The sequence below is a fragment of the Salmo trutta genome, chromosome 22 (assembly GCF_901001165.1).
Source record: "Salmo trutta chromosome 22, fSalTru1.1, whole genome shotgun sequence".
In the NCBI taxonomy this organism is placed as follows: domain Eukaryota; kingdom Metazoa; phylum Chordata; class Actinopteri; order Salmoniformes; family Salmonidae; genus Salmo; species Salmo trutta.
This window is the reverse complement of record NC_042978.1, coordinates 41,900,292-41,927,009: the sequence shown is the minus strand read 5'-3', so window position 1 is coordinate 41,927,009 and position 26,718 is coordinate 41,900,292. Positions and strand designations below refer to the sequence as shown.

The following is a 26,718-nucleotide window of genomic DNA, read 5'->3' as shown; positions in this document are numbered from 1 at the left end:
GTCAAATATTTCGGGTAGCCTTCCACAAGCTTCCCACAATGAGTGGGTGAATTTTGGCCATTTCCTCCTGACAGAGCTGGTGCAACTGAGTCAGGTTTGTAGGCCTCCTTGCTCGCACACACTTTTTCAGTTCTGCCCACACATTTTCTATAGGATTGAGGTCAGGGCTTTGTGATGGCCACTCCAATACCTTGACTTTGATGTACTTAAGCCATTTTGCCACAACCTTGGAAGTATGCTTGGGGTCATTGTCCATTTGGAAGACCCATTTGTGACCAAGGTTTAACTTCCTGACAGATGTCTTGAGATGTTGCTTCAATATATCCACATAATTTTCCTCCCTTATGATGTCATCTATTTTGTGAAGTGCACCAGTCCCTCGTACAGCAAAGCACCCCCACAACATGATGCTGCCACCCCTGTGCTTCACGGTTGGGATGGTGTTCTTCGGCTTGCAAGCCTCCCCATTTTTCCTCCAAACATAACAATGGTCATTATGGCCAAACGGTTCTATTTTTGTTTCATCAGAGCAGAGGGCATTTCTCCAAAAAGTACAATCTTTGTCACCATGTGCAGTAGCAAACCATAGTCTGGCTTTTTTATGGTGGTTTTGGAGCTGTGATTTCTTCCTTGCTGAGCGACCTTTCATGTTATGTCGATATAGGACTCGTTTTACTGTGGATATAGATACTTTTGTACCTGTTTCCTCCAGCATCTTCACAAGGTCCTTTGCTGTTGTTTTGGGATTGATTTGCACTTTTCGCACCAAAGTAAGTTTATCTCTAGGCGACAGAACGCGTGTCCTTCCTGAGCGGTTCGACGGCTGCGTGGTCCCATGGTGTTTATACTTGCGTACTATTGTTTGTACAGATGAACGTGGTACCTTCAGGCGTTTGGAAATTGCTCCTGTCACGTCCTGACCAGCAGAGGGAGTATTGTATTAGATTTTGGTCAGGACGTGGCAGAAGGGTATTTGTTTTATGTGGTTCGGGGTGGTGGTTTGTTTAGTAGGGTATTTGATTTATGTATTCCGGGGGTTTTTGGGCACTGTTCTATGTTAGTGTATTTCTATGTTCTGTCTAGTCTTTTGTATTTCTATGTTTTGTTAATTGGGGTTGGACTCTCAATTGGAGGCAGGTGTTTTTTAGTTGCCTCTGATTGAGAGTCCTATATATAGGTATGTGTTTTGTTTTGTAGTTTGTGGGAGATTGTTCTGTGTATAACCTTGTGCCTTACCAGCCTGTATATAGTCGTTGTGTTTTCTTTGTGTACGTGTTTATTTTTGGTTCTCCTTCTTCACCAAATAAAAGAAGATGAGTGCACATATTCCTGCTGCGTTTTGGTCCACTTTATCCGACAACCGTTACAGAATCTCCCACCAACTAAGGACCAAGCAGCGGGGTAAGGAGCAACGGAACAATTATATGGATTATCAGGAGAATTGGACCTGGGAGGAAATTCTGGACGGGGCTGGACCATGGCATCAGACTGGGGATTACCGTCTCCCACCGGAGGAGATTGAAGCAGCCAAGGCAGAGCGGCGAAGGTATGAAGCCATATACTCACCGATAAAGCACGAGAGGCAACCCCAATAATTTTTTTTGGGGGGGGGCACACGGGTAGTTTAGCTGGGCCAAGGGTGATCCCTAAGCCAGCTACCCGTGCTTATATGGAGAAACGTATGGAGTGGAGGGTGCCGAAGTTTGAAGAAGTGCGCACGATCTCGCTCATACGCTCGCACAGTCCGGTGCAAGCTATTCCAGCCCCTCGCAGATGCCGTGCTAGGTTGGGCATTCAGCCTGGTAGGAGGATGCCTGCGCAGCGCATCTGGTCGCTGGTACGCCTTCTAGGACCAGGCTACCCTACGCCCGCTCTACGCACGGTAACGCACGGTAACCATCAAGCCCCTGCACAGTTCGCCCTGTACAAGCAACCCTCTCGTACAGGGCTGCTAGTTCCATCCAGCCAGGAAGGGTTGTGCAAGAGGTGCGATCAAGACCACCTGTGCGCCTCCATGGCCCAGTTTTTCCAGTTCCCGCCTCTCGTGCTGACCCGGAAGTGTGAACCTCTAAACTGGCACTTCCAGTACCAGCACCATGCATCAGGTTTCCAGTGCGTAATCCCAGTCCAACTCAGCCCGTTCCTGCTCCCCGCACTAGCCCTGAAGTGCGTGTCCCCAAACGCATCAGGCTTCCAGTGCGTCAGTCCAGTCTTGAGCTTCCGGCAACAGTGTCCCGTCCAGAGTATCCGGCAACAGTGTCCAGTCCAGAGTATCCGGCAACAGTGTCCCGTCCAGAGTATCCGGCAACAGTGTCCCGTCCAGAGTATCCGGCAACAGTGCCCCGTCCAGAATATTCGGCAACAGTGCCCCGTCCAGAGTATCTGACAACAGTACCCCGTCAGGAGTATCCGGTAAGAGTGTTAAGCCCGGAATCGAGTGAGACGGCCTACAGTTTGGAACCAAGGGAGACGGCCCACTGTGCAGAACCGAGTGAGACGGCCTACAGTTCGGAACCAAAGGAGATGGCCCACTGTGCAGAACCGAGTGAGTCTGCATGCAGTCCGGAACCGAGTGAGTCTGTCAACGACCCGGAACCGAGTGAGTCTGCCTGTGATCCGGAACCGAGTGAGTCTGCCTGCGATCCGGAACCGAGTGAGTCTGCCTGCGATCCGGAACCGAGTGAGTCTGCCTGTGGTCCGGATCAGAGTGAGGTTTACAATAACTTTGAATTGTGTGAGTCTGCTTACAGCCCGGAACTGAGTGAGTCTGCCTACGACCTGGAACTGAGTGAGTCTGCCTATGGTCCGGAGACAAGAGACTGCCTACAGTCTGGAGGACAGTAGGCCAGAACCAAAGCCACCTCCAGTATAGGTGTGTTGGGGAGGGGGGGTGTAGCACAGGTGCCGTCGTTGATGGCAGCCACCCTCCCTTCCCTCCCTTTAGTTTAGGGGGAAATTGTTTTTTTTGGGGGGGGGGGATTTTCTTTTGAGGTGCATCCGGGGTCTGCACCTTTGGGGGGGGTACTGTCACGTCCTGACCAGCAGAGGGAGTATTGTATTAGATTTTGGTCAGGACATGGCAGAAGGGTATTTGTTTTATGTGGTTCGGGGTGGTGGTTTGTTTAGTAGGGTATTTGATTTATGTATTCCGGGGGTTTTTGGGCACTGTTCTATGTTAGTGTATTTCTATGTTCTGTCTAGTCTTTTGTATTTCTATGTTTTGTTAATTGGGGTTGGACTCTCAATTGGGGGCAGGTGTTTTTTAGTTGCCTCTGATTGAGAGTCCTATATATAGGTATGTGTTTTGTTTTGTAGTTTGTGGGAGATTGTTCTGTGTATAGCCTTGTGCCTTACCAGCCTGTATATAGTTGTTGTGTTTTCTTTGTGTACGTGTTTATTTTTGGTTCTCCTTCTTCACCAAATAAAAGAAGATGAGTGCACATATTCCTGCTGCGTTTTGGTCCACTTCGTCCGGCGACAACCGTTACAGCTCCCAAGGATGAACCAGACTTGTGGAGGTCTACAATTGTTTTTCAGAGGTCTTGGCTGATTTCTTTTGATTTTCCCATGACGTCAAGCAAAGAGGCACTGAGTTTGAAGGAAGGCCTTGAAATACATCCACAGGTACACCTCCAATTGACTCAAATTATGTCAATTAGCCTATCAGAAGCTTCTAAAGCCATTACATCTTTTCTGGAATTTTCCAAGCTGTTTAAAGGCACAGTCAACTTAGTGTATGTAAACTTCTGACCCACTGGAATTGTGATACAGTGAATTATGAGTGAAATAATCTGTCTGTAAACATTTCTTGGAAAAATTACTTGTGTCATGCACAAAGTATATGTCCTAACCGACTTGCCAAAACTATAGTTTGTTAACAAGAAATTTGTGGAGTGGTTGAAAAACGAGCTTCAATGACTCCAACCTAAGTGTATGTAAACTTCCGACTTCAACTGTATGTGTGCCTTTCAGAGGGTGAATGGGCAAGACAAAAGATTTATGTTAGTAGGTGCCAGGCATACCGATTTGAGTGTGTCAAGAACTGCAACGCTGCTGAGTTTTTCACTCTTAACAGTTTCTTGTGTGTAGGACATCCAGCCAACATGACACAACTATGGGAGGCATTGGAGTCAACATGGGCCAGCATCCCTTGTAACGCTTTTGACACCTTGTAGAGTCCATTCCCCGACAAAGAGGGTGTTCGGAGGGCAAAAGGGGGTGCATCTCAATATTAGGAAGGTGTTCCTAATGTTTTGTACACTCAGCATATATCCTTTTCATGTTGAGCCACACTATCTGATGGGACTCCTGGGAACCGACTATGTGGCAGTAGTTTGCTAATACTAATTGGTATGTAATGCTGATCTCAAGTTCATGCTCTGAACATAGAGATGAAATGTGTGAGACCCACTTTGTGTTCCTCGACAACAACAGCACTGCTGATGCAGGGCAGCACAGGGCAGAACAGAGCAGGGCAGAGCAGGGCTGAGCAGGTTGTGAGAGCCAGAAGAGTGTTGTATGTTATAGATGAGCAACACACACCCCTTCCAACAAGAGACAAATATGATCCAGAGAAGAGTCAAAAGGAAGACACAGAATATGTCCTACCTCTTCTTCCGACAGACCCTACAGAGCTATAAAAACTCTTCATGAAACACAATATCAGCCTGTTGCAGTACTGCACCCTTCATATACCCTACCACTGACTCCCTCATGAAAGAGCAAGAAGAGATTAGAAGAGGAGAAAGAGAGAGCCATGGGATGAAATGGAAAAATCATTGTCTCCCTGGGGGAAAGAGAGAGGATTAATGGGGCTACGAATAGAGTACAAATCTACAGGAAAAAACACCTCTTTGCCTCTTCATCTAGAAACTGAAACAAAAAGACATTACTTCTCCTGCCTGTTCTGCTTCAGAGGAGAGGACCACGAAACAGTGCTGCAGTTAGGGTTGCACATTTTGGGGAATATTCAGAGGTGCAAACTTTCTGTGGGAATATATGGGAATTAAAGGGAATATATGGGAACTAACGGAAATAGATGCAAATTAATATTGATACCATTTAAATGTAGATGTTTTTTTCATTGGATATATTTACAATATTGTATGGAGACAGAAACATAAACCTTTTACCTTATCATAAGTAGACATAATTGCAAATGATTAAATCCTTCCAATGGAAAAAAAAAAAAACGATTTAGTTACAACTTGAACTTTAATTAAATGAGTTGACTCTTCACATGGGATGATTTCACTGAACAACAAAAGAAAGGGAATATTGAATGATCCCCAATGATCCACTGCATCTCCCAAAAACATTTTCAACATACATCTGTAAAATGATAGTCTAGAAACTAAAGCTTTGGTTGTCTTCCTCTCAGGCTTCCATGTCTTCTCCCTGGACCTCCTCAATGTCCACCTCTTGAACATCAGACTCCGAGGCCTCATCTTCACTGTCACTTTCCAACCTTGTTGAGGATGGCTCGTTGTCAGGCTCAAAAAGCCTCAAATTTCCCCAGATGGCCACCAATTTTTGAACCCTTGTATTGGTCAGCCTGTTGTGTGCTCTGGTGTGTGTGTTCCCTAACAAGGACCAGTTGGGCTCTGAGACGGCTGATGTTGGTGGAATTTGGAGGATAATGGAGGCAACAGGGGAAAGAGCTTCAGATCCACAAAGTCCCTTCCACCAAGTGGCTGATGAGATATGTTGGCACGACTGCCATATTGCATCTCCATCCCAAAGCCCTTGCTTGAAAGTGTACTTCGCCAGACTTCCAAGAACTTTGCCCTCATCCAGGCCAAGGTGGCAAGACACGGTAGTGATGACACCATAGGCCTTGTTGATCTCTGCACCAGACAGGATGCTCTTGCCAGCGTACTTCAGGCAGAAGTCTTCACGCTTTTTGATGTATTTCAGAACTGCAGTTTCCTCTGCTTGGAGCAACAGTGAAGTGGGCAGGGCAGTACGGATTTCTTCTCTTACATCTGCGAGCAGAATCTGAACATCAGACAGGATGGCATTGTCTCCCTCAATCCGTGCAATGGCTACTGCTATAGGTTTCAGGCTGCTTACCACTCTCTCCAAAAATACATCATCCAGGAGGATCCCCTTGATGGGGCTGTCCATATCGGCCCACTGTGATATGGCCATTTCTTGGAGAGACTCCTTCCACTCCAACTGTCAAACATGATGACAACATCACCCCAATGGGTGTTGCTGGGCAGCTTCAATGTGGTGCTCTTATTCTTCTCACGTTTTATTTTTATTTATTTCACCTTTATTTAACCAGGTAGGCTAGTTGAGAACAAGTTTCCAATTTTGCTTTGTGAGATAGATTGCTGCTATAACTTGATGACCCTTAACATACCTAACCATTTCCTTGGCTCTCTTGTAGAGTGTATCCATTGTTTTCAGTGCCATGATGTCCTTGAGGAGCAGATTCAACGCATGAGCAGCACAGACAATGGGTGTGATGTGAGGGTAGGACGCCTCCACCTTATACCAAGCAGCCTTCATGTTCGCAGCATTGTCTGTCACCAGTGAAAATACCTTCTGTGGTCCAAGGTCATTGATGACTGCCTTCAGCTCATCTGCAATGTAGAGACCGATGTGTCTGTTGTCCCTTGTGTCTGTGCTCTTGTAGAATACTGGATGAGGGGTGGAGATGATATAGTTAATTATTCTTGCCCACGAACATTCAACCACCCATCAGAAATGATTGCAATACAGTCTGCTTTCTCTATGATTTGCTTGACCTTCACTTGAACTCTGTTGAACTCTGCATCCAGCAAATGAGTAGATAAACCATGTCTAGTTGGAGGGGTGTATGCTGGGCGAAGAACATTCAGAAATCTCTTCCAATACACATTGCCTGTGAGCATCAGAGGTGAACCAGTTGCTATCGATAAGGTGTTTGATTCATCATTTTCAACTCGAATAGAAGTAGAGGGACTTTTGTCAGAGGTTGCTTGTTGTGAGCGCTGAATGCATCTTTGTGCATTCTTCACGTGTGATTTGGCACAGTATTTGCAAATGTACACAGCTTTTCCTTCTACATTAGCTGCAGTGAAATGTCTCCACACATCAGATAGTGCCTGTGACATTTTCCTGTAAAGATAAGAAAAAAAGGAGTAAAAAAACCCAAATACAATTCCATGTACAGATAAATAGTTAAGCAGTTAGATTTAAGAGCTCCTTTGTAAGATGAATGTTTTAAAATGAAACATGCATGGAAACAGGTGAAATAACACTCCTCAGCAAGGCTCAAGCAAGCTAAAACCCACATGGTAGCAAAAACTAACTAGCAGACATTGTTAACAAGTTAGAAATGATTTAAACACACTTTGCTGTAGGCTACTATTTACTAGTTAACAAAAAATCATCTATGTCATCTAAAATATATTCACACCACCCAGTATTGTAATCAAAACTTACCAGAAAGCATGTAGTCCTTGGCTCAGACAGTGTAGTAGTGTGGGCTCAATAACATCTCATTAGTGTGCAAGATCTTGAGAATCAGCTGTACATGTGATGGAAGAGTGCACTGCACATGTGATGGATGAATGCCCTTTGCATGCAGAGGGTTGCGATTCCATTGAATTGGGGATCATTTAACCAAAATATTCCACAAGACCTAGAATAGCCTTATGTGTATCCCACAAAAAAGGTTCACTGTTATAAGCTAACTTTTTTTTATGAATTTAAGCAAAATTAACCAAATTCCAAGGCTTAACTCCCAAGGAATAATTCCGGAAAAATTCCGGAAATTTACCAGAAGGTTTCCGACCCTTTGGAACCCTAGCTGCAGTGCACACTACATGACCAAAAGTATGTGGACACCTGGTCGTCAAACATCTAATTTCAAAATCATGGGCATTAATATGGAGTTGGTCCCCCCTTTGCTGCTATAACAGTCTCCACTCTTCTGGGAAGGCTTTCCACTAGATGTTGCAACATTGCTGCGGGGACTTGCTTCCATTCAGCCACAAGAGCATTAGTGAGGTCGCGCACTGATGTTGGGTGAACCCTGTAATCAGCCATAAGGCTGGGCGATATATCAAATTAATTATAATCTATGTTTTTGCGCGATATTCACAATAATCTATTTTTTTTAAATATTTATGTCTGTCCACTTGTTCTCATGTAGTTTTTTTTGGTCTCCTTCGCTCCTACTATGCTGTGTGCACCTTTCAATTTACACCAGAGATCTGTATATAATGACGAGATGCACGTCTCCGCCCTAACAATGGGAGTCGTTGTCCCAAAGGCGACAAGCTTAGGTACAAAGTAAGCCCATAAGAACACATTGGGCTGATTTTGGACAGATTTTAGTGAGAGTAACACCTCTCACTTTGCCTCTTTCTCTGGTTTACACACACATACACCAAGCTCCTCCCCCTCCCAAGTTGGCTAAACTTATAGAGAAATATAAAGATTAGCTGGCAACTCACTAGCACGTGGGCTAGCACTTGATGAGACCTGTGTTCATTTTCTATCAGTTAGTCATTATCAGTGGATGTGCATTGTGCATGGTTCTGGTTACATTACTAACAAAAAGGTCATTTTCATAGACTTGAAACCCAGATCAGGGATTATTGCAAAAAATCTGGTAAAACTATTTCGATTAAATAATACAATTATGGTTATGGAAGGCTTATATTTAGCTTCACAAGCCCTGAATTCGTTAGATTACTACTACCTGTTTGAAATGTAGTGTATTTGACCTTTAGTTGTACAACAAAGCTTATTTAGAGATGTTTTTGTCTTTTTTTGCGATATATATTGTGAATCGCCCATAAGTTTGAAAAAAAAGCAGGAAATCATTTTTAGGCTGTATTGCCCAGCCCTAATCAGCCATACAGCTCTCTGTCTCTCTCTGTAGTTACGGCGCAGATACATTTAACGTATACTGTGTAAGTCAGGGATAACATGCTAATTGTTCATCTACAGCCGAACATGGCAGATAGAGAGGGGGAGATGAAGAGGGAGAGAAAGAGAGACAGGTAGAGAGGGAGACAGGCAGAGGAAAGAGAGGGAACAGTAATAACACAAGCCATAGAGGTTAATAGCTTCCGCCAATGACTTCAAAGGAAACATCCCTTTAAACATGGAAGGTTATTGATAGAACAGCCATCTCTCTGTGTCTGCGTGTGCTTATTTCTAGCAGGCGGTGTGTGGTATATGATTACCCCATTAGGGCGATTCCACGCCAGAGGGAACTGAAAATATTTTTGGTATCTCAGATTGCTCTGGCAATTCTCACATAAAAACTTCATTGGGAGGAAGGATGTTTGACAGAAAATGTTTTTTACATTTGTATCACAAACCTTTTTGAGAAAATCATGATAAAAGTGTCCATTTTAGGCCCTTTTTAGACCTGTACATGCCTCCTGCAAGACCCTATGATGTGTGAAGCGTACATGATGCAGACATGTTGGAGTCATTATACTCCTTATAGTGTGCTCTAACATATGGAGTATGTCCAGATTCTGAAATACAAATGTTCACAGTCATTTATTTATTCAACATAAAAAAGTATTAATATAAATATCTCAAAATGACCCTTTTTGATTTTGTTTATTTTTAAATATATTGTTTGGAACATATACACAGCAAAAAAAGAAACGGCCTCTCACTGTCAACTGCGTTTACTTTCAGCAAACTTAACATGTGTAAATATTTGTATGAACATAAGATTCAACAACTGAGACACAAACTGAACAAGTTCCACAGACATGTGACTAACAGAAATTGAATAATGTGTCCCTGAACAAAGGGGGGGTCAAAATCAAAAGTACCAGTCAGTATCTGGTGTGTCCACCAGCTGCATTAAGTTCTGCAGTGCATCTCCTCCTCATGGACTGCACCAGATTTGCCAGTTCTTGCTGTGAAATGTTACTCCACTCTTCCACCAAGGCACCTGCAAGTTCCCAGACATTTTTGGGGGGAATGGCCCAAGCCCTCACCCTCCGATCCAACAGGTCCCAGACGTGCTCAATGGGATTGAGATCCGGGCTCTTCGCTGGCCATGGCAGAACACTGACATTCCTGTCTTGCAGGAAATCACGCAAAGAATGAGCAGTATGGCTGGTGGCATTGTCATGCTGGAAGGTCATGTCAGGATGAGCCTGCAGGAAGGGTACCACATGAGGGAGGAGGACGTCTTCCCTGTAACGCACAGCGTTGGGATTGCCTGCAATGACAACAAGCTCAGTCCGATGATGCTGTGACACACCGCCCCAGACCATGACGGACCCTCCACCTCCAAATCGATCCCGCTCCAGAGTACAGGCCTTGGTGTAACGCTCATTCCTTTGACGATAAATGCAAATCCGACCATCACCCCTGGTGAGACAAAACCGCGACTCATCAGTGAAGAGCACTTTTTGCCAGTCCTGTCTGGTCCAGCGACGGTGGGTTTGTGCCCATAGACGAGGTTGTTGCCGTTGATGTCTGGTGAGGACCTACCTTACAACAGGCCTACAAGCCCTCAGTCCTACAAGCCAAGCCTCTCTCAGCCTATTGCGGGCAGTCTGAGCACTGATGGAGGGATTGTGCGTTCCTGGTGTAACTCGGGCAGTTGTTGCCATCCTGTACCTGTCCCGCAGGTGTGATGTTCGGATGTACCAATCCTGTGCAGGTGTTACACGTGGTCTGCCACTGCGAGGATGATCAGCTGTCCGTCCTGTCTCCCTGTAGCGCTGTCTTAGGCGTCTCACAGTACGGACATTGCAATTTATTGCCCTGGACACATCTGCAGTCCTCATGCCTCCTTGCAGCATGCCTAAGGCACGTTCACGCAGTTGAGCAGGGACCCTGGACATCTTTCTTTTAGTGTTTTTCAGAGTCAGTAGAAAGGCCTCTTTAGTGTCCTAAATGTTCATAACTGTGACCTTAATTGCCTACTGTCTGTAAGCTGTTAGTGTCTTAACGACCGTTCCACAGGTGCATGTTCATTAATTGTTTATGGTTCATTGAACAAGCATGGGAAACAGTGTTTAAACCCTTTACAATGAAGATCTGGGAAGTTATTTGGATTTTTACGAATTATCTTTTAAAGACAGGGTCCTGAAAAGTTAATTTTTTTGCTGAGTTTATATTATCTTCAAACATCACATTTCCAGAGTACTTTTAATGATATGACCCATTTTGTACATATAAATGTACATTATAGGTCATTAACCAATCAAAGCCCTCCTTTAGGATTGGTATTGGTATTTTATTAGGAACCCCATTTGCTGTTGAGAAAGCCATTTGAGCAGTATGTTCATTTGAGCAATATGAGATGGATGGGAGTTTCATGCAATAATGACTATATTTAATACTTTACACTTTCTTGAATTTGTTCTGGATTTGAGGACTGTGAAAAGACCCCTGGTGGCATGTCTGGTGGCGTAAGTGTGTGTGTCAGAGCTGTGCGTAAGTTGAGTATGAAAATAATTTTGAATTTTCAACACATTAATGTTTCTTATAAAAAGAAGAAGTGATGCAGTCAGTCTTTTCTCAACTCTTAGCCAAGAGAGACTGGCATGCATAGTATTTATTTCAGCCCTCTGATCAAAATGAAGAGCAAGACGTGTTCTGCCAGCTTTCTTAGCAGCACTTGACCACATGACAGGACAATAATCAAGATAAGACAAAACTTGAACCTGCAGGACTTGCTTTGTGGAGTGTGGTGTCCAAAAAGAAGAGCATCTCTATATTAGAGACATACCTCTCCCCAGCTTTACAACCATTGAATCTCTATGTTTTGACCATGCCAGTTTACAATCTAAAGTAACACCAAGTAATTAAGTCTCCTCAACTTGTTCAACAGCCACACTATTCATTACTAGATACAGCTGAGGTCTAGAGCTGCGGGAATGATTTGTATCAAATACAACTCTCTTAGTTTTAGAGATGTCCAGGACCAGTTTATTACTGGCCACCCATTCCAAAACTGACTACAACTCCTTGTTAAGAGGTTAAGGTTTCAGTGACTTTATTAGCTGTGGTTGCTGACACATACAATAGGCCTTCCCTGTGGCTCAGTTGGTAGAGCATGGTGTTTGCAACGCCAGCATGGTGTGTGCAACGCCAGGGTTGTGGGTTTGGGGGCAGTGCCCCGGTGACAACAATTTTAGACCCCCTCGTGGGGGGGAGTATGAAATCATTTTTACATAACAAATTTTTGCTATCGTTCTTTTTTTACATCCGTTATTAGACAGTGGCAACGCGGAACATAGTCTTTTGCCTGCTAATGCCTGCAATGCAGTGAAGAAAACGATATGACAACAATAACGTCTAATGTAACTGGCCCCTCTAACAGTACAACTGGCCCCAGCTTGGCCCCCCCCAGTTGAAATGGTCTAGAACCGCCACTGCTCTGGAGAGACCTGAAATTAGCTGTGCGGCGACACTCCCCATCCAACCTGACAGAGCTTGAGAGGATCTGCAGAGAAGAATGGGAGAAACTCCCCAAATACAGGTGTGCCAAGCTTGTAGCAAGGCTGTAATCGCTGCCAAAGGTGCTTCAACAAAAGGTGCTTCAACAAAAGGTGCTTCAACAAAAGGTGCTTCAACAAAGTACTGAGTAAAGGGTCTGAATATTTATGTAAATGGTGATATTTCAGTATTTTATATTTACCTGTTTTTGCTTTGTCATTATGGGGTATTGTGTGTAGATTGATGAGGGAAAAATACAATTTAATCAATTTAAGAATAAGGCTGTAAAGTAACAAAATGTGGAAAAAGTCAAGGGGTCTGAATACTTTTCAAATGCACTGTATATGGTTGAATCACAAGCATATATGAACACACAGGCTTTGTTCAATGCCAGTGGCATGTCATTGGTAAAAATAAAAACAAGCAGAAAGCCTAGAGAACTGCCCTGCGGTACACCACACCTTACATGTTTGACATTATAGAATCTTCCATTAAAGAAAACCCTCTGAGTTCTATTAGATAGCTCTGAATCCACAATATGGCAGAGGTTGAAATGCCATAAAACATATGTTTTTCAACAACAGGTTATGGGCAATAATATCAAAGGCTGCACTGAAATCTAACAGTACAGCTCCCATAATCTTTGTCTTCTTAATTTCTGTCAACCAATCATCAGTCATTTGTGTCAGTGCAGTACATGTTGAGTGCCCTTCTCTATAAGCATGCTGAAAGTCTGTTGTCAATTTGTTTACAGAGAAATAGCATTGTATTTGGTCAAACACAATTTTTCCAACTGTTCGCTAAGAGCTTGCAGCAAGCTGATTGGTCTGTTGTTAGAACTATCGTAAATTCCGGACTATAAGCCGCAATTTTTTTCCCAGCTTTGAACCCTGCGGCTTAAACAATGACGCGGCTAATATATGGATTTATCCCGCTTTCAATTATTTTTTATTTTTTTAAAACATTCTGTGACGTGCTCAGTTTTTTGGCGGCATGAAGCTTTCATTAGACCAATGAAATTGCCGAACGGGTTAAGGTCAAACAACTTTTTTGTTGACTGTTTAGATTAAATCAAGCGCTCTCAAACTTCCCATTATTCTGATTAAGGTAGTCATTTTGTCACCCTCATCATAGCAAAGACACGGAGAAATGCATATTATGCAGCTTTCAAGTTGAAGGCGATTGATCTGGCTGTTGGAAAAGGAAATAGAGCTGCTGCATGGGTGCTTGGTCTTAATGAGTCGATGATAAGACGTTGGAAACAGCAGCGTGAGGAATTGACTCAGTGCAAAAAGACAACTAAAGCTTACTGCTAATTTTGTATTTTTTGTTACAAGCCGTGTTTCGTTAAAGCCTATTTATTTTTGTTACAAGCCGTGTTTCGTTAAAGCCTGTGTAAAGTTAATTTGTTTCAATGTACCGGTAGGCACCTGTGGCTTATAGACATGTGCGGCTTATTTATGTTCAAAATAATATTTTTTTTTTAATTCAGTGGGTGCGGCTTATATTTAGGTGCGCTTAATAGTCTGGAAATTACGGTAGATTCCCTCGGAGGAAACAACGTACACTTTGGCAATTAAGCAATCGTTAAAATAATTGGCAACATCAAATGGTTTTGTGATGAATAAGCCATCTGATTCGATGAAAGATGGAGTTGAATTTGTCTTTCTGCCCATCATTTCATTTCAAGTACGCCAACAAAAAAAATCCATAATTCTTGTATCATTGATCTTGGCTTCATAAATGTAGGATTACACATTCAGAAAATCACCAGCAGAGGGAGTTTCCTTTAAATCCATTTTCCCATTCCCTGTGTTGGTGGTGATGATAAAATGGATCATAACTTCAGAATTAGAGAGCCCACTCTGGAAATTTGATCCAAACAATGTCTTAAAATTAACAAAATCAATGAATGTGAACATTTGTATTTCAGAATCTGGACATACTCCATCTGTTAGAGCACACTAAGGCGTAAAATGACTCCAACATGTTGTCTGCATCATGTACGCTTCACACATCATAGGGTCTTACAGGAGGCAAGTACAGGTCTAAAAAGGGCCTAAAATGGCCTCTTTCATCATGATTTTCTCAAAAATGGTTTGTGATACAAATGTAAAAAGCATATCAAGCATCCTTCCTCCCAATGTTTATGTGAGAATTTCCAGAACAATCTGACATACCAGAAATATTTGTTGCTCCAGCTGGCGTGAAATTGCCTATTCCCTTCACAAAGAACCCTGACTAGTCTGCGTGGATCCTCCACCTGTGCTCCATACCTGCAGGTAATTATCACACAGCCAAAAGGGATTTATTTGCCACTGTCATAATTGCAGCGCACTTGTTGTATTTATCTCACAAGCGCTGATGCTTGGTGAGATAGATAGGGGATGTTCGCTAATCTCTATCTCAGTGCATCAGTTCAGTTTCACACAGACACACTTGTTGTCATAATGATATTCACCTGATTGTAATTGACTGTTACTGGAGGTGTGGGAATTGGCTGATGTACGTTCAAGAGTATAACAGGAAGAAGAAGTGAAAGACCATGGGTATAATAATTCAGAGACCCTAATCTAGTTCATCTTTGAGCGACCCCATTATTCCATCAAAGAATGTGCCTCACCCTTGGGACTCTAGAATTTAAAGGTAAACTCAGTGAAATGACGTTGCCATGAGCACTATCGCAGATATTGAGATGGGCGAGATGCAAGACTTACAGTGAGAGAAAAAAGTATTTGATCCCCTGCTGATTTTGTACGTTTGCCCACTGACAAAGAAATTATCAGTCTATAATGTTAATGGTAGGTTTATTTCAACAGTGAGAGACAGAATAACAACAACAAAAAGTCAGAAAAAAGCATGTCAAAAATGTTATAAATTGATTAGCATTTTAATGAGGGAAATAAGTATTTGACCCCCTCTCAATCAGAAAGATTTCCGGCTCCCAGGTGTCTTTTATACAGGTAACGAGCTGAGATTAGGAGCACACTCTTAAAGGGAGTGCTCCTAATCTCAGCTTGTTACCTGTATAAAAGACACCTGGCCACAGAAGCAATCAATCAATCAGATTACAAACTCTCCACCATGGCCAAGACCAAAGAGCTCTCCAAGGATGTCAGGGACAAGATTGTACACCTACACAAGGCTGGAATTGGCTACAAGACCATCGCCAAGCAGCTTGGTGAGAAGGTGACAACAGTTGGTGCGATTATTCGCAAATGGAAGAAACACAAAAGAACTGTGAATCTCCCTCGGCCTGGGGCTCCATGCAAGATCTCACCTCGTGGAGTTGCAATGATCATGAGAACGGTGAGGAATCAGCCCAGAACTACATGGGAGGATCTTGTCAATGATCTCAAAGCAGCTGGGACCATAGTCACCAAGAAAACAATTGGTAACATACTACGCCGTGAAGGACTGAAATCCTGCAGCGCCTGCAAGGTCCCGCTGCTCAAGAAAGCACATATACATGCCCGTCTGAAGTTTGCCAATGAACATCTGAATGATTCAGAGGACAACTGCGTGAAAGTGTTGTGGTCAGATTAAACCAAAATGGAGCTCTTTGGCATCAACTCAACTCGCCGTGTTTGGAGGAGGAATGCTGCCTATGACCCCAAGAACACCACCTCCACCGTCAAACATGGAGGTGGAAACATTATGCTTTGGGGGTATTTTTCTGCTAAGAGGACAGGACAACTTCACCGCATCAAAGGGACGATGGACGGGGCCATGTACCGTAAAACCTTGGGTGAGAACCTTCTTCCCTCAGTCAGGGCATTGAAAATGGGTCGTGGATGGGTATTCCAGCATGACAATGATCCAAAACACATGGCCAAGGCAACAAAGGAGTGGCTCAAGAAGAAACACATTAAGGTGTGTGTGCAAACCTGGTAGCCAACTACAAGAAACATCTGACCTCTGTGATTGCCAACAAGGGTTTTGCCACCAAGTACTAAGTCATGTTTTGCAGAGGGGTCAAATACTTATTTCCCCCATTAAAATGCAAATCATTTTATAACATTTTTGACATTTTTTGTTGTTGTTATTCTGTCTCTCACTGTTCAAATAAACCTACCATTAAAATTATAGACTGATCATTTCTTTGTCACTGGACAAACGTACAAAATCAGCAGGGGATCAAATACTTTTTTCCCTCACTGTAGCTCTCACACAGTCACACAAAGTATCTGCGCATGCGCACGGGTTCGCTTCACTCTGTTACTCTGTGAATCTGTGCGTCACAGTAGACTGTTCGAGATTGTGCAGATTGAAAATGCGGCAAACTAAATTCGCATGATGCCCTGTTCCAAGTTGTCAAATGATGTCACAGTTGTCGAAAGGAGAGGCGGACCAAAGTGCAGAGTGTGTGTCGTTCCACATTTTATTTTCAGCGTGACATAAACAATAAACTGAATTAACAAAAACAACAAACCGTGACAGAGGTGAAACATACACTACTCAAAAACAATCTCCCACAAACCAAGGTGGAAAAAAACCCTACTTAAGTATGATCTCCAATTAGAGACAACGAGGACCAGCTGCCTCTAATTGGAGATCATCCCAAACAAACACAACATAGAAATACTAAACTAGAACCTGAACATAGAAATACAAAACATAGAAAAACACCCCCTGACCTACTCTACCATAGAAAATAACATCTTACTATGGTCAGAACGTGACAGTACCCCCCCCAAACGTGCGGACTCTGACCGCACCTAAACAAAACAACCCCCCCCCCCAAAAAAGGGAGGGCAGGGTGGGTAACTATTGTCTATGGCGGCTCTGGTGCAGTACCCATAACCTTCTCATCCCGCGGATCCTCCCACAGAGGAGGCAGCTCCAGTTTGGGGCATAACCCCCGCTCCGCCCGCTGATCCCTCTCCTTCTGTACCACCGGACCGTGGATCGTCGTCGGAGGAACCGGGCTGCGGATCGTCGCTGGAGGTTCCGGGCTGCAGGCCGTCGCTGAAGACTCCGGGCTGCAGGCAGTCTCAGGAGGTTCCGGACCTGGGACCGTCGCTACAGGCTCAATGCCATGGATCATCACTGCAGGCTCTGCGCCATGGATTATCACTGGAGGCTTCGTGCCATGGATCATCTCTACAGGCTCCGGGCCATGGATCATCACTGGAGGCTTCGTACGTGGAGCGGAACAGGTCTCACCAGACTAGGGAACGTTGCTGGAGGCTCCGGACTGGGGAACGTCACTGGGAGCTCTGGACTAGGGAACGTTGCTGGAGGCCGGGTGCGCAGAGCAGGCACAGGGTATACTGGGCCGTGGAGGCGCACTGGAGGTCTGGAGCTTATGACTGGCACAACCCGTCCTGGCTGGATGCTTACTTTAGTATGGCAAGGGCGGAGTCGCTGGCACAGGACGAACTGGGCTGTGCAGGCGCACTGGCGACACAGTGCGTAGAACTGGCGCAGGATATACTGAGCCTTGGAGGCGCACTGGAGGTCTGGAGCTTATGGCTGGCACAACCCGTCCTGGCTGGATGCTTACTTTAGCCAGGCAAGTGCGGGGCGCGGGCACAGGACGAACTGGGCTGTGCAGGCGCACTGGCGACACAGTGCGCAGAACTGGCGCAGGATATCCTGGACCGAGAAGGCAAACTGGAGACCAGGAGCGCTGAGCTGGCACCACCCTTCCTGGCTGAATGTTCAACCTAGTTCGGCCAATGCGGGGCGCAGGCACAGATCGCACCGGGCTGTGAATGCGCACTGGCGACACAGTGCACATCACCGCATAACACGGTGCTTGCTTCTTCACTCGCTCCCCATGGTAAGCACAGGGAGTTGGCTCAGGTCTCCACCCTGACTCTGCCAATCTCCCCGTGTGCCCCCCCAAAAAAAATATTTTGGGGCTGCCTCTTGTGCTTGCCTCGTTGCCGGGCTAGTTCCTCTTCTCGTCGCTGCCTCCACCTGTTCCCATGGGAGGCGATCCCATCCAGCCTGGATCTCCTCCCACGTCCAGCATCCCTTGCCGTTCAAAATGTCCTCCCAGGTCCACTCCTGATCACGCTGCTTGGTCCTTTGGTGGTGGGAGATTCTGTCACGGTTGTCGAAAAGAGAGGCGGACCAAAGTGCAGCATGTGTGTGTCGTTCCACATTTTATTTTCAGCGTGAAACTATGCGACACATAAACAATAAACTGAACTAACAAAAACAACAAACCGTGACACAGAGGTGTAACATACACTACTCAAAAACAATCTCCCACAAACCCAGGTGGAAAAAAAACCCTACTTAAGTATGATATCCAATTAGAGACAACGAGGACCATTGGAGATCATCCCAAACAAACCCAACATAGAAATACTAAACTACAACCTGAACATAGAAATACAAAACATAGAAAAACACCCCCTGTCATGCCCTGACCTACTCTACCATAGAAACTAACATCTTACTATGGTCAGGACGTGACAAATGAGGGTTTGTAAGGTCATGAAAAGTCATGGAAATTAGTTTCATAATTGGTGTTCATGTAATTCATGAACCCACACTTTTAAATATTATCAATCACTTAAAAATCAACATATCAGTCATTAACGGAATTAACCTTCAGTGCATGTCTATGTGTGCCAGTGCAAGTTTGTCGTTGCCTGAGGAGAGGGCGACATTTCAGCTGCAGGTATAAAATAATTAAAGTACAACAGACTAACAAGATGGCCAATTTAAAACATAACTTGTAACAGTTATCTCGCTAGTTAAATATAGCTAACTAGGCATTAATGTCGTTGTCGCCTTTCCACTGGCACTGTAGGTAGATAGGCTAAATAAATCTGCACCGTTGGAAAGCTCGGATTCCTTTCTATTAAACAACAGCAATGCAATTGCTACAACGTTAAAGGAAAACTCCATCAAAAAACTAACTTTTGGTATTTGTTTCATTAGTCCATTGTTGACATAATCCCAAAATGTTTTGCTTGTCAGCAATCAAGTTGTCAAGATATATAACTTTCAAAATACAGAAATCATCCTGTATGATCCATTTTGCAATTGAAATAAATAAATTAGGCCGTAATCTATGGATATCACATGACTGGGCAGGCTGGGAGGGCATAGGCCCACCCACTGGGGAGCCAGGCTCAGCCAATCAGAATTCGTTTTTCCCCACAAAAGTGCTTTATTACAGACAGAAATACTCCTCTGTTTCAGCTGTCCGGGTGGCTGGTCTCAGATGATCCCGCAGGTGAAGACGCCGGATGTGGAGGTCCTGGGCTGTCGTGGTTACACGTGGTCTGTGGTTGTCAGGCCGATTGGACGTACTTCCAAATACTCTCAAATAATGTGGGACGTGGCTTACGGTAGAGCAATTAACATTAAATTCTGTGGCAACAGCTCTGGTGCTCTGCTAGAGCTGCTCCGGTCAACTCTAAGTGCTGCTATTGTGAAGTGGAAACGTTTAAGAGCAACAACGATTCAGCTGCAAAGTGGTAGGCCACACAAGCTCACAGAACGGGACCGCTGAGATCTAAAGCGCACATCACATAAAAATTGTCTGTCCTTGGTGGCAACACTCACTACCGAGTTCCAAACTGCCTCCGGAAGCAATGCAGGCACAATAAGCCTACAATCACCATGCACAATGCCAAGCGTCGGCTGGAGTGGTGTAAAGCTCACCACCATTTGACTGATGGATCAGTGGAAACGCATTCTCTGGAGTGATAAATTACACTTCACCATCTGGCAGTCCGATGGACGAATCTGGGTTTGGCAGATGCCAGGAGAACGCTACCTGATCCAATGAATAGTGCCAACTGTAAAGTTCGGTGGAAGAGGAATAATGGTCTGGGGTTGTTTTTCATGGTTCGGGTTAGGCCCTTCAGTTCCAGTGAAGGGAAATCTTAGTGCTACATTCTAAACGATTCTGTCCTTCCAACTTTGTGGCAACAGTTTTGGGAAGGCACTTTCCTTTTTCAGCATAACAATGCCCCCATGCACAAAGCAAGGTCCATAATGAAATAGTTTTTCGAGATTGATGTGGAAAAACTTGACCGGCCTGCACAGAGCCTTGACCTCAACCCCATTGAACGCCTTTGGAATGAATTGGAACGCCGACTGCGAGCCAGGCCTAAAGTCCCCGCAACAATGTTCCAACATCTAGTGGAAAGCCTTCCCAGAAGAGTGGAGGCTGTTATAGCAGCAAAGAGGAGGACCAACTCCATATTAATGCCCATGATTTTGAAATGAGATGTTCGTCGAGGTGTCCACATACGTTTGGTCATGTAGTGTACCTTGCCCTGAAGTAGCCTACCTTATCCATTTGATCCCTGATTCATTGAATTTAGGAATCATTTTATAAAGCCAAAAGCATTTGGTTTGTTACCCAATATTTTATCTCAAGGGTGGCAACCATCCTCCAGGATAGCTACTGGGTGTGCAGGCTTTTGTTCAAGCCCTGCTCTAACCAAGTTGTAGCCTAAACATCATCTGCTCAACATGACCTTGATATGCAGGCTTGGTGTTTCAGGGTTCGATCAAAAGCCAAGCCTGCACACCCAGGAAATCTCCAGACGGCAGGTTGACTACACAACGGCAGGAGATGATAGGCCTACCTGGGATTAGACAAAACAGCCTTCCAGTGTCAATAATGGTAACTTTTAAGTTTTTCATGTAGGCTATAATAATAGTCATGAAAATTTGGTGAAGTCATATGAACCCTTAAATGTGAATAATCAGAGTAAACATAGTCTAATGGAACGACTTGGAAAAAGACCTGCACTTCTTTCATCCCAAGTCAAGCACGGATCTACGTCATATCGTTGAGTCTACCTTTAATCCATTCTTACTCCGCTTCTCTGCCTGCCAAGCCGAGATGATGAAGGAAGAGGAGAGAATGGTGTGGAATACCCCATACTGTACCGTCCCATACCGTAGTACCGTACAGTTAAGATCTGCCAGCCTTCTTATGCCGGCTTTTCAGCCGAGATAGAAGTGTAGATTGGGCACTACTATTCCCTCTGCAAACTAAGTCCTCCATGTACCTCTGCTGCTGCTTGTTGTTTCTACTGCTGCTGCTGGAAGTGCGGTGATACGTGATTGGAGGAGTGTAGCGTGTCAGCCCCATGATCCAATGCACCAGCCAGCCAATCAATTATTCAAGTCAAATACAGTCTTGTGCCTGGGAGGAAAAACGGCTGGAGGGACTGAGGACTGATGGCCTAGTTTAGCTTAGTCTGACTGGCTGGCTAGTAGTCTCATAACATAACAACGGCTATCAAGTAGGCCGATTACAAAGCAACGAGAGAGAGAGAGATACAGAGCGACTGAGATAAACGGAGACTCGAAGAGAGAGAGAGAGGAAGTGAAATATATAGAAATAACAGAAAACAGGCCTAACCTACTCCCATAAAAGAGACTAGCATGGCAGACAATTAGGCAGAGCAGTCCTGGAATAATCCGCCTGGCCCATTTAGCAGATGAACAACCGCAACACTACAGTACGCTACTTTGTTTTAGGAAAACAGCAACTTCCTGCAATTCTACACATTTTACCATTGGGCAGAGAGAAAATGTTGTGGTTTTAAAGCTTATTTCCTGGAATTCTACACATTTTTGCTATGGGGCAGAAAGAAAAAAGTGGTTTTATAGCTAATTTCATGCTATTCTACACATTTTCCCATGAGGCTGAGAGAAAATGTTGCATTTTTAAAGCTAATTTCCTGTACTTCTAAACATTTTGCCATGGCTTATGACATGTCGACCCTCAGAGGCCCCCAACCAGAAATGTGTAGAATAGTCGGAAATTTGCTTCAAAACTCCTGACTTGCGGAGGTGTCCGGTACGCCACTGTACAGCAGCCCTAACCCCAGGCCAGATACACAGAGCTAAAACAGAGCTCACCCAACCCTGTAAAAACACAAATCAAAGCCTGCCAAATAGAGGACAGCTTTTAAAGTGTTACTTTTGCTTGCTCACAAGCAAGTCTAGATACAGGCTTATACCAGAGCTTGTCCTCTTTGTGAGGAGTGCTGCATTTGTTCATCTGGATGCTGAATAAAACATCAAAACAAATCCAGCTGCCTGCGAGTCATGACACTCTCAGACACACACACACACACACACACACACACACACACACACACACACACACACACACACACACACACACACACACACACACACACACACAGACCTAGCTCTTTTCAAAAACACATACACATCATCTTCGTAAACAAAAATGCTAGTGCATCTTCATTTCAGCAGAACTAACACGAAGGTTTGGTTAGGAACTAATGCAGTGACAGGAACACTCAGTGCGAGACAACAGCGCTAACGCAGGTTAGCATCTTTGAGGCTGGCTGTGCATCTGGAGCACATGGGCGCCTACTGGAGCACACACGGGTGTGGCTGTGTCACAACATGTTCACTTCTCAGGACTGGTCTGGTGGAAGTACAGAAATACACTCTTTTATCTTTTTCTGCAGTAAAGCTTTAACACATGCGTCAGACAGGCGACCGAATTCACACTCTGTTCCATGATGACTCACAACATAACAGACTGCCATTCAGTCAGTGATACTGTTTGCCTCTAGTCCAGAATTCCAACCAAACCCAGTGGTACACACTGAACAAAAATATAAACGCAACATGTAAAGTTTTGTTCCCATGTTTCATGAGCTGAAATAAAAGATCCCAAAAATGTTCCATACGCCGAAACGTTTATTTCTCTCAAATTGTGTGCACAAATTTGTTCACATCCCTGTTAGTGAGCATTTCTCATTTAACAAGATAATCTATCCTCCTGACAGTGGCATATCAAGAAGCTGATTAAACAGCATGATCATTACACAGGTGCACCTTATGCTAGGGACAATAGGCATACTCTAAAACGTGCAGTTTGTCACACAACACAATGCCACAGATGTATCAAGTTTGGAGGGAGCATGCAATTGGCATGTTGACTGCAGGAATGTCCACCAGAGCTGTTGCCAGAGAATGTTCATTTCTCTACCATAAGCCGTCTCCAACGTCATTTTAGAGAATTTGGCAATATGTCCAACTGACCTCACAACTGCAGACCATGTGTATGGCGTCGTGTGGGCAAGCGGTTTACTGATGTCAACGTTGTGAAAAGAGTGTGGTTATGGTATGGGTAGGCATAAACTATGGAAAAAGAACACAATTGCATTTTATCGATGGCAATTTGAATGCACAGAAATACCGTGACTAGATCCTGAGGCCCATTTTTTTTTAAGGTACAGTATCTGTGACCAACAGATGCAAATCTGTATTCCCAGTCATGTGAAATCCATAGATTAGGGCCTAATGAATTTATTTCAATTGACTGATATCCTCAAATGAACTGTAACTCAGTAAAATCATAGAAATTACTGCATGTTGCGTTAATATTTTTGTTCAGTATAGATTACCAGACCAAACCATAAAGCCAAGCACCATTACATTGCAGTTAACAGGTCATAACAGATAGCTCTAACATTTAACAGATGGCCAGTCTCCATGTTTCTGAATGGAGTACTCTTGGCATGCCCCCATCCTCAGTTCCAACACTTACCTCCTGCTGCAGCGGCCCCTGTAGGCTGGGGTCCGGGCCCCACGCTGCTCTGTGTTCCCCCAGGGGTTGGGGGAACGGGTCTGGGCCAGGGCTTGGCGGCGGGCAGCCCCTGCCTCAACACCCCAGTGTACTCCACAAATGTCCCGGGGAAGTCGCCCTTCTCTTTGGTCCGCTCGTTGGTGCCATGCAGCCATCCCTTGGGGCTGCGGTGTTCATCCCCTTCCTGGTAGTCCTTCAGAGAGGCCTTCAAGACCGTCAGGATGTCCCCTGGCTGGAGGCTGATGTCATCACCATGCTCCCGTTTGTACTCGAAGAGTGCGCGGTACTGGAAGCTGCTGTCAGAGGCTGTCATGGCGACAGTCACAGGCTCATCGATAGTCCCTCAGGCTTGAGTTCTGCTGCGTCACTGACTGAAGTCCTCTGTTTTTAGTTTGCAAACTTAAATCCAATGCCTTAGCGAGGACTAGTACTTTAGTGTTCACCCTGAAGTCTAGTAGCCCTTGGGTTGAAGAGAATAGTAAAGAATCAGCATTGGGGTGACCCCATCCAAGTCATTGTGAGAAACTGCACCATTCACTGAGGAGGAGAAACCAGACAGTGGGTCTGTTCTTCGTCCTCAGTTAGGTACACTTCTGATGCTCCACCCCTCTGTCTATCAGTCAGTCAGTCTGTCTATCAGTCAGTCAGTCAGTCAGTCAGTCAGTCAGTCAGTCAGTCAGTCTCAACTCTCCCGTCTGGTGTGTCCAGGGCCTGAGGAGGTCTGAGGTGGGCATGGAGGAGAGACGGAGACAGACTGGGGGGACAGAGGAGGGTAGCACTGAGTAGCACCGTTTCAGGACAGGGTGACCTAGAGCCCTTGATGGGGTGTGTCCCAAGATCCCGAGATTCTGAGGTTGTGAAGAGTTGGCAGTGTTCCACAGATAGATGTGGGATCCTCCTACCCAGTGTCCCCTCTGTTCTGTCAGTCAGGTGTTGCAGCACAGTGAACTCACGACAGGCCACCCTAGCTCCCTCCCATACCTGGATAATATTAATCCACTGCAGAGCAGACAGGCGGGGCATCCAGTCCAGCACTCTCTCTCACTACTCCAACAGACTGCCTTCACACACGTCCCAGTCCCACTGCTGCCAGCCAGCCCTACCTGGAAACTTCATCAAAGTTACATGGTTATAGCCTCCTTATTAGGACATTAAATATGCTGATATAATGATATAACATGCCGTATTATTATCATTATGTTATTATTTGCATCACTATTGACAGAAAGCAATATAAGGATCATTTATAGTAACGCGATACAGAATTTACAGACATGAGAAAAATCTAACATTATTTCAATAGACAGATTCCATTGTGTGTGGCTAATATTATACATTAGGACTACATATTATATGATAGCCACACTATAAAATGAAGGCATGGAATCAAACGTATCACATACAAAATGTGCCTGGGCGAATAGGAACTTTAGAGCAGCAAGCAAAAACTCGACTGGTAGCCTATTTTGTGAAATTGCGGCGTAAACTAACCTTTCAACGTCGTAGAGCTCTTGCCTTCTATCCGTGCACCGTTATCCAATTTATGCGACTTGCTTGTTAAAATACACACGATATAAAAGACAGAAGAATATAAAAGCAGACGTCCATATAGCCCGGTATAAAGATGCGTGGCTGGTCCACACCTCGAGCCAGACCTGCTCCCAATACTCGATTACAGCGCGTGGTGATGTCAGAGACCCGCCCCCGGCGTCTGCGTTTATTCCAGTAGAGAAGCCGCACTACCGCACTAGGCAATGGACTGAGGTTAATACTGATACCGTAGAAACACCAATTATTATGTTTTACCACATTTAGCATTAGGCCTGTCGTAGTTTACTCACATGTGCGGATGAACACAGGGTCCAAATCGCGACGGGCGGTCATGTAGGCTAGGATAGTTGGAGCTGCGTCAGAATAATGCCTATGTAGCCCGCTCATCTGAACTGAATTTTGCGCGCCTCTGGAAAAAACGATCAATCTCACATGGAGAGGGGAAAGAACGGGTGATATTTCGGACGGTACGGCAGCAGTGCTGCTATCCTAACTTAATCACAACTGGACCGTTACAAACCGTTCCACTGCCAGGGGCAATCTGCTACGTCATGTGTGCACATTTTCAGTCTCGCTGTGTAATTTAGGCCACTGTCATAGGCAGAAATCTGTTGATGTCAGGGACAGCAAAAAATGTAGTTGGGCCACAATTTGGGCACTCAAATCATCATTAAATCATAATAAAATCGTAGCCTACCCTATACCCTACTGTAATTGATTGCACACAACAAACCATCTAATATGTGATTTGTCATTACAGACCAAATTATCTTGTAGGCCTACGTAAGGCCATGACTCTTGCATTTAACATGCGACTCAAAATAGATTTACACATAATAAACCATAGGCCTGTAATTAATAGACTATGAGACTAGAACATAATGCCCAGATAGAACAGTAATAATCACAATAGGCTTGGTAACCTCTCACTGGCTCAGTGCCGAAGAGACGCTAGGCTAGGCTAGGCTGCCACAAATGTAACCGTTTACATTTCAAGTTTTAATGTAATCTGCGTAGCTACACTGACATGCCTTTCTTGCACATCATATTAACTCAAAACGAATACACTTTTTGAATAACTGCCATTTTTTAAAGTTATGTCCCTCCCGTCCTTGACTTTTCCTAAATAAGTGTAACACTATCATTTTTAGAACCGTAATATTATAAGCCGTTTTAAGAGG

At 44.5% G+C, this 26,718-nt stretch overlaps 1 protein-coding gene across 1 annotated transcript in view; it reads right to left on the bottom strand.

The window, feature by feature from the left end:
• Positions 1 to 25,690, bottom strand: part of LOC115157907 (phosphatidylinositol 3-kinase regulatory subunit alpha-like) — a 198,601-nt gene extending 172,911 nt beyond the window's left edge. Inside the window, exons 1-2 of the mRNA XM_029706241.1 lie at positions 25,478 to 25,690; positions 23,948 to 25,096 (exon numbers count right to left, since the gene is read on the bottom strand). Of these exons, the coding sequence (XP_029562101.1) occupies positions 23,948 to 24,299 (352 nt within the window). The 5' untranslated portion in view covers positions 24,300 to 25,096; positions 25,478 to 25,690. The remainder of the gene's footprint in view (positions 1 to 23,947; positions 25,097 to 25,477) is intronic.
• Positions 25,691 to 26,718: the final 1,028 nt, after the last annotated feature.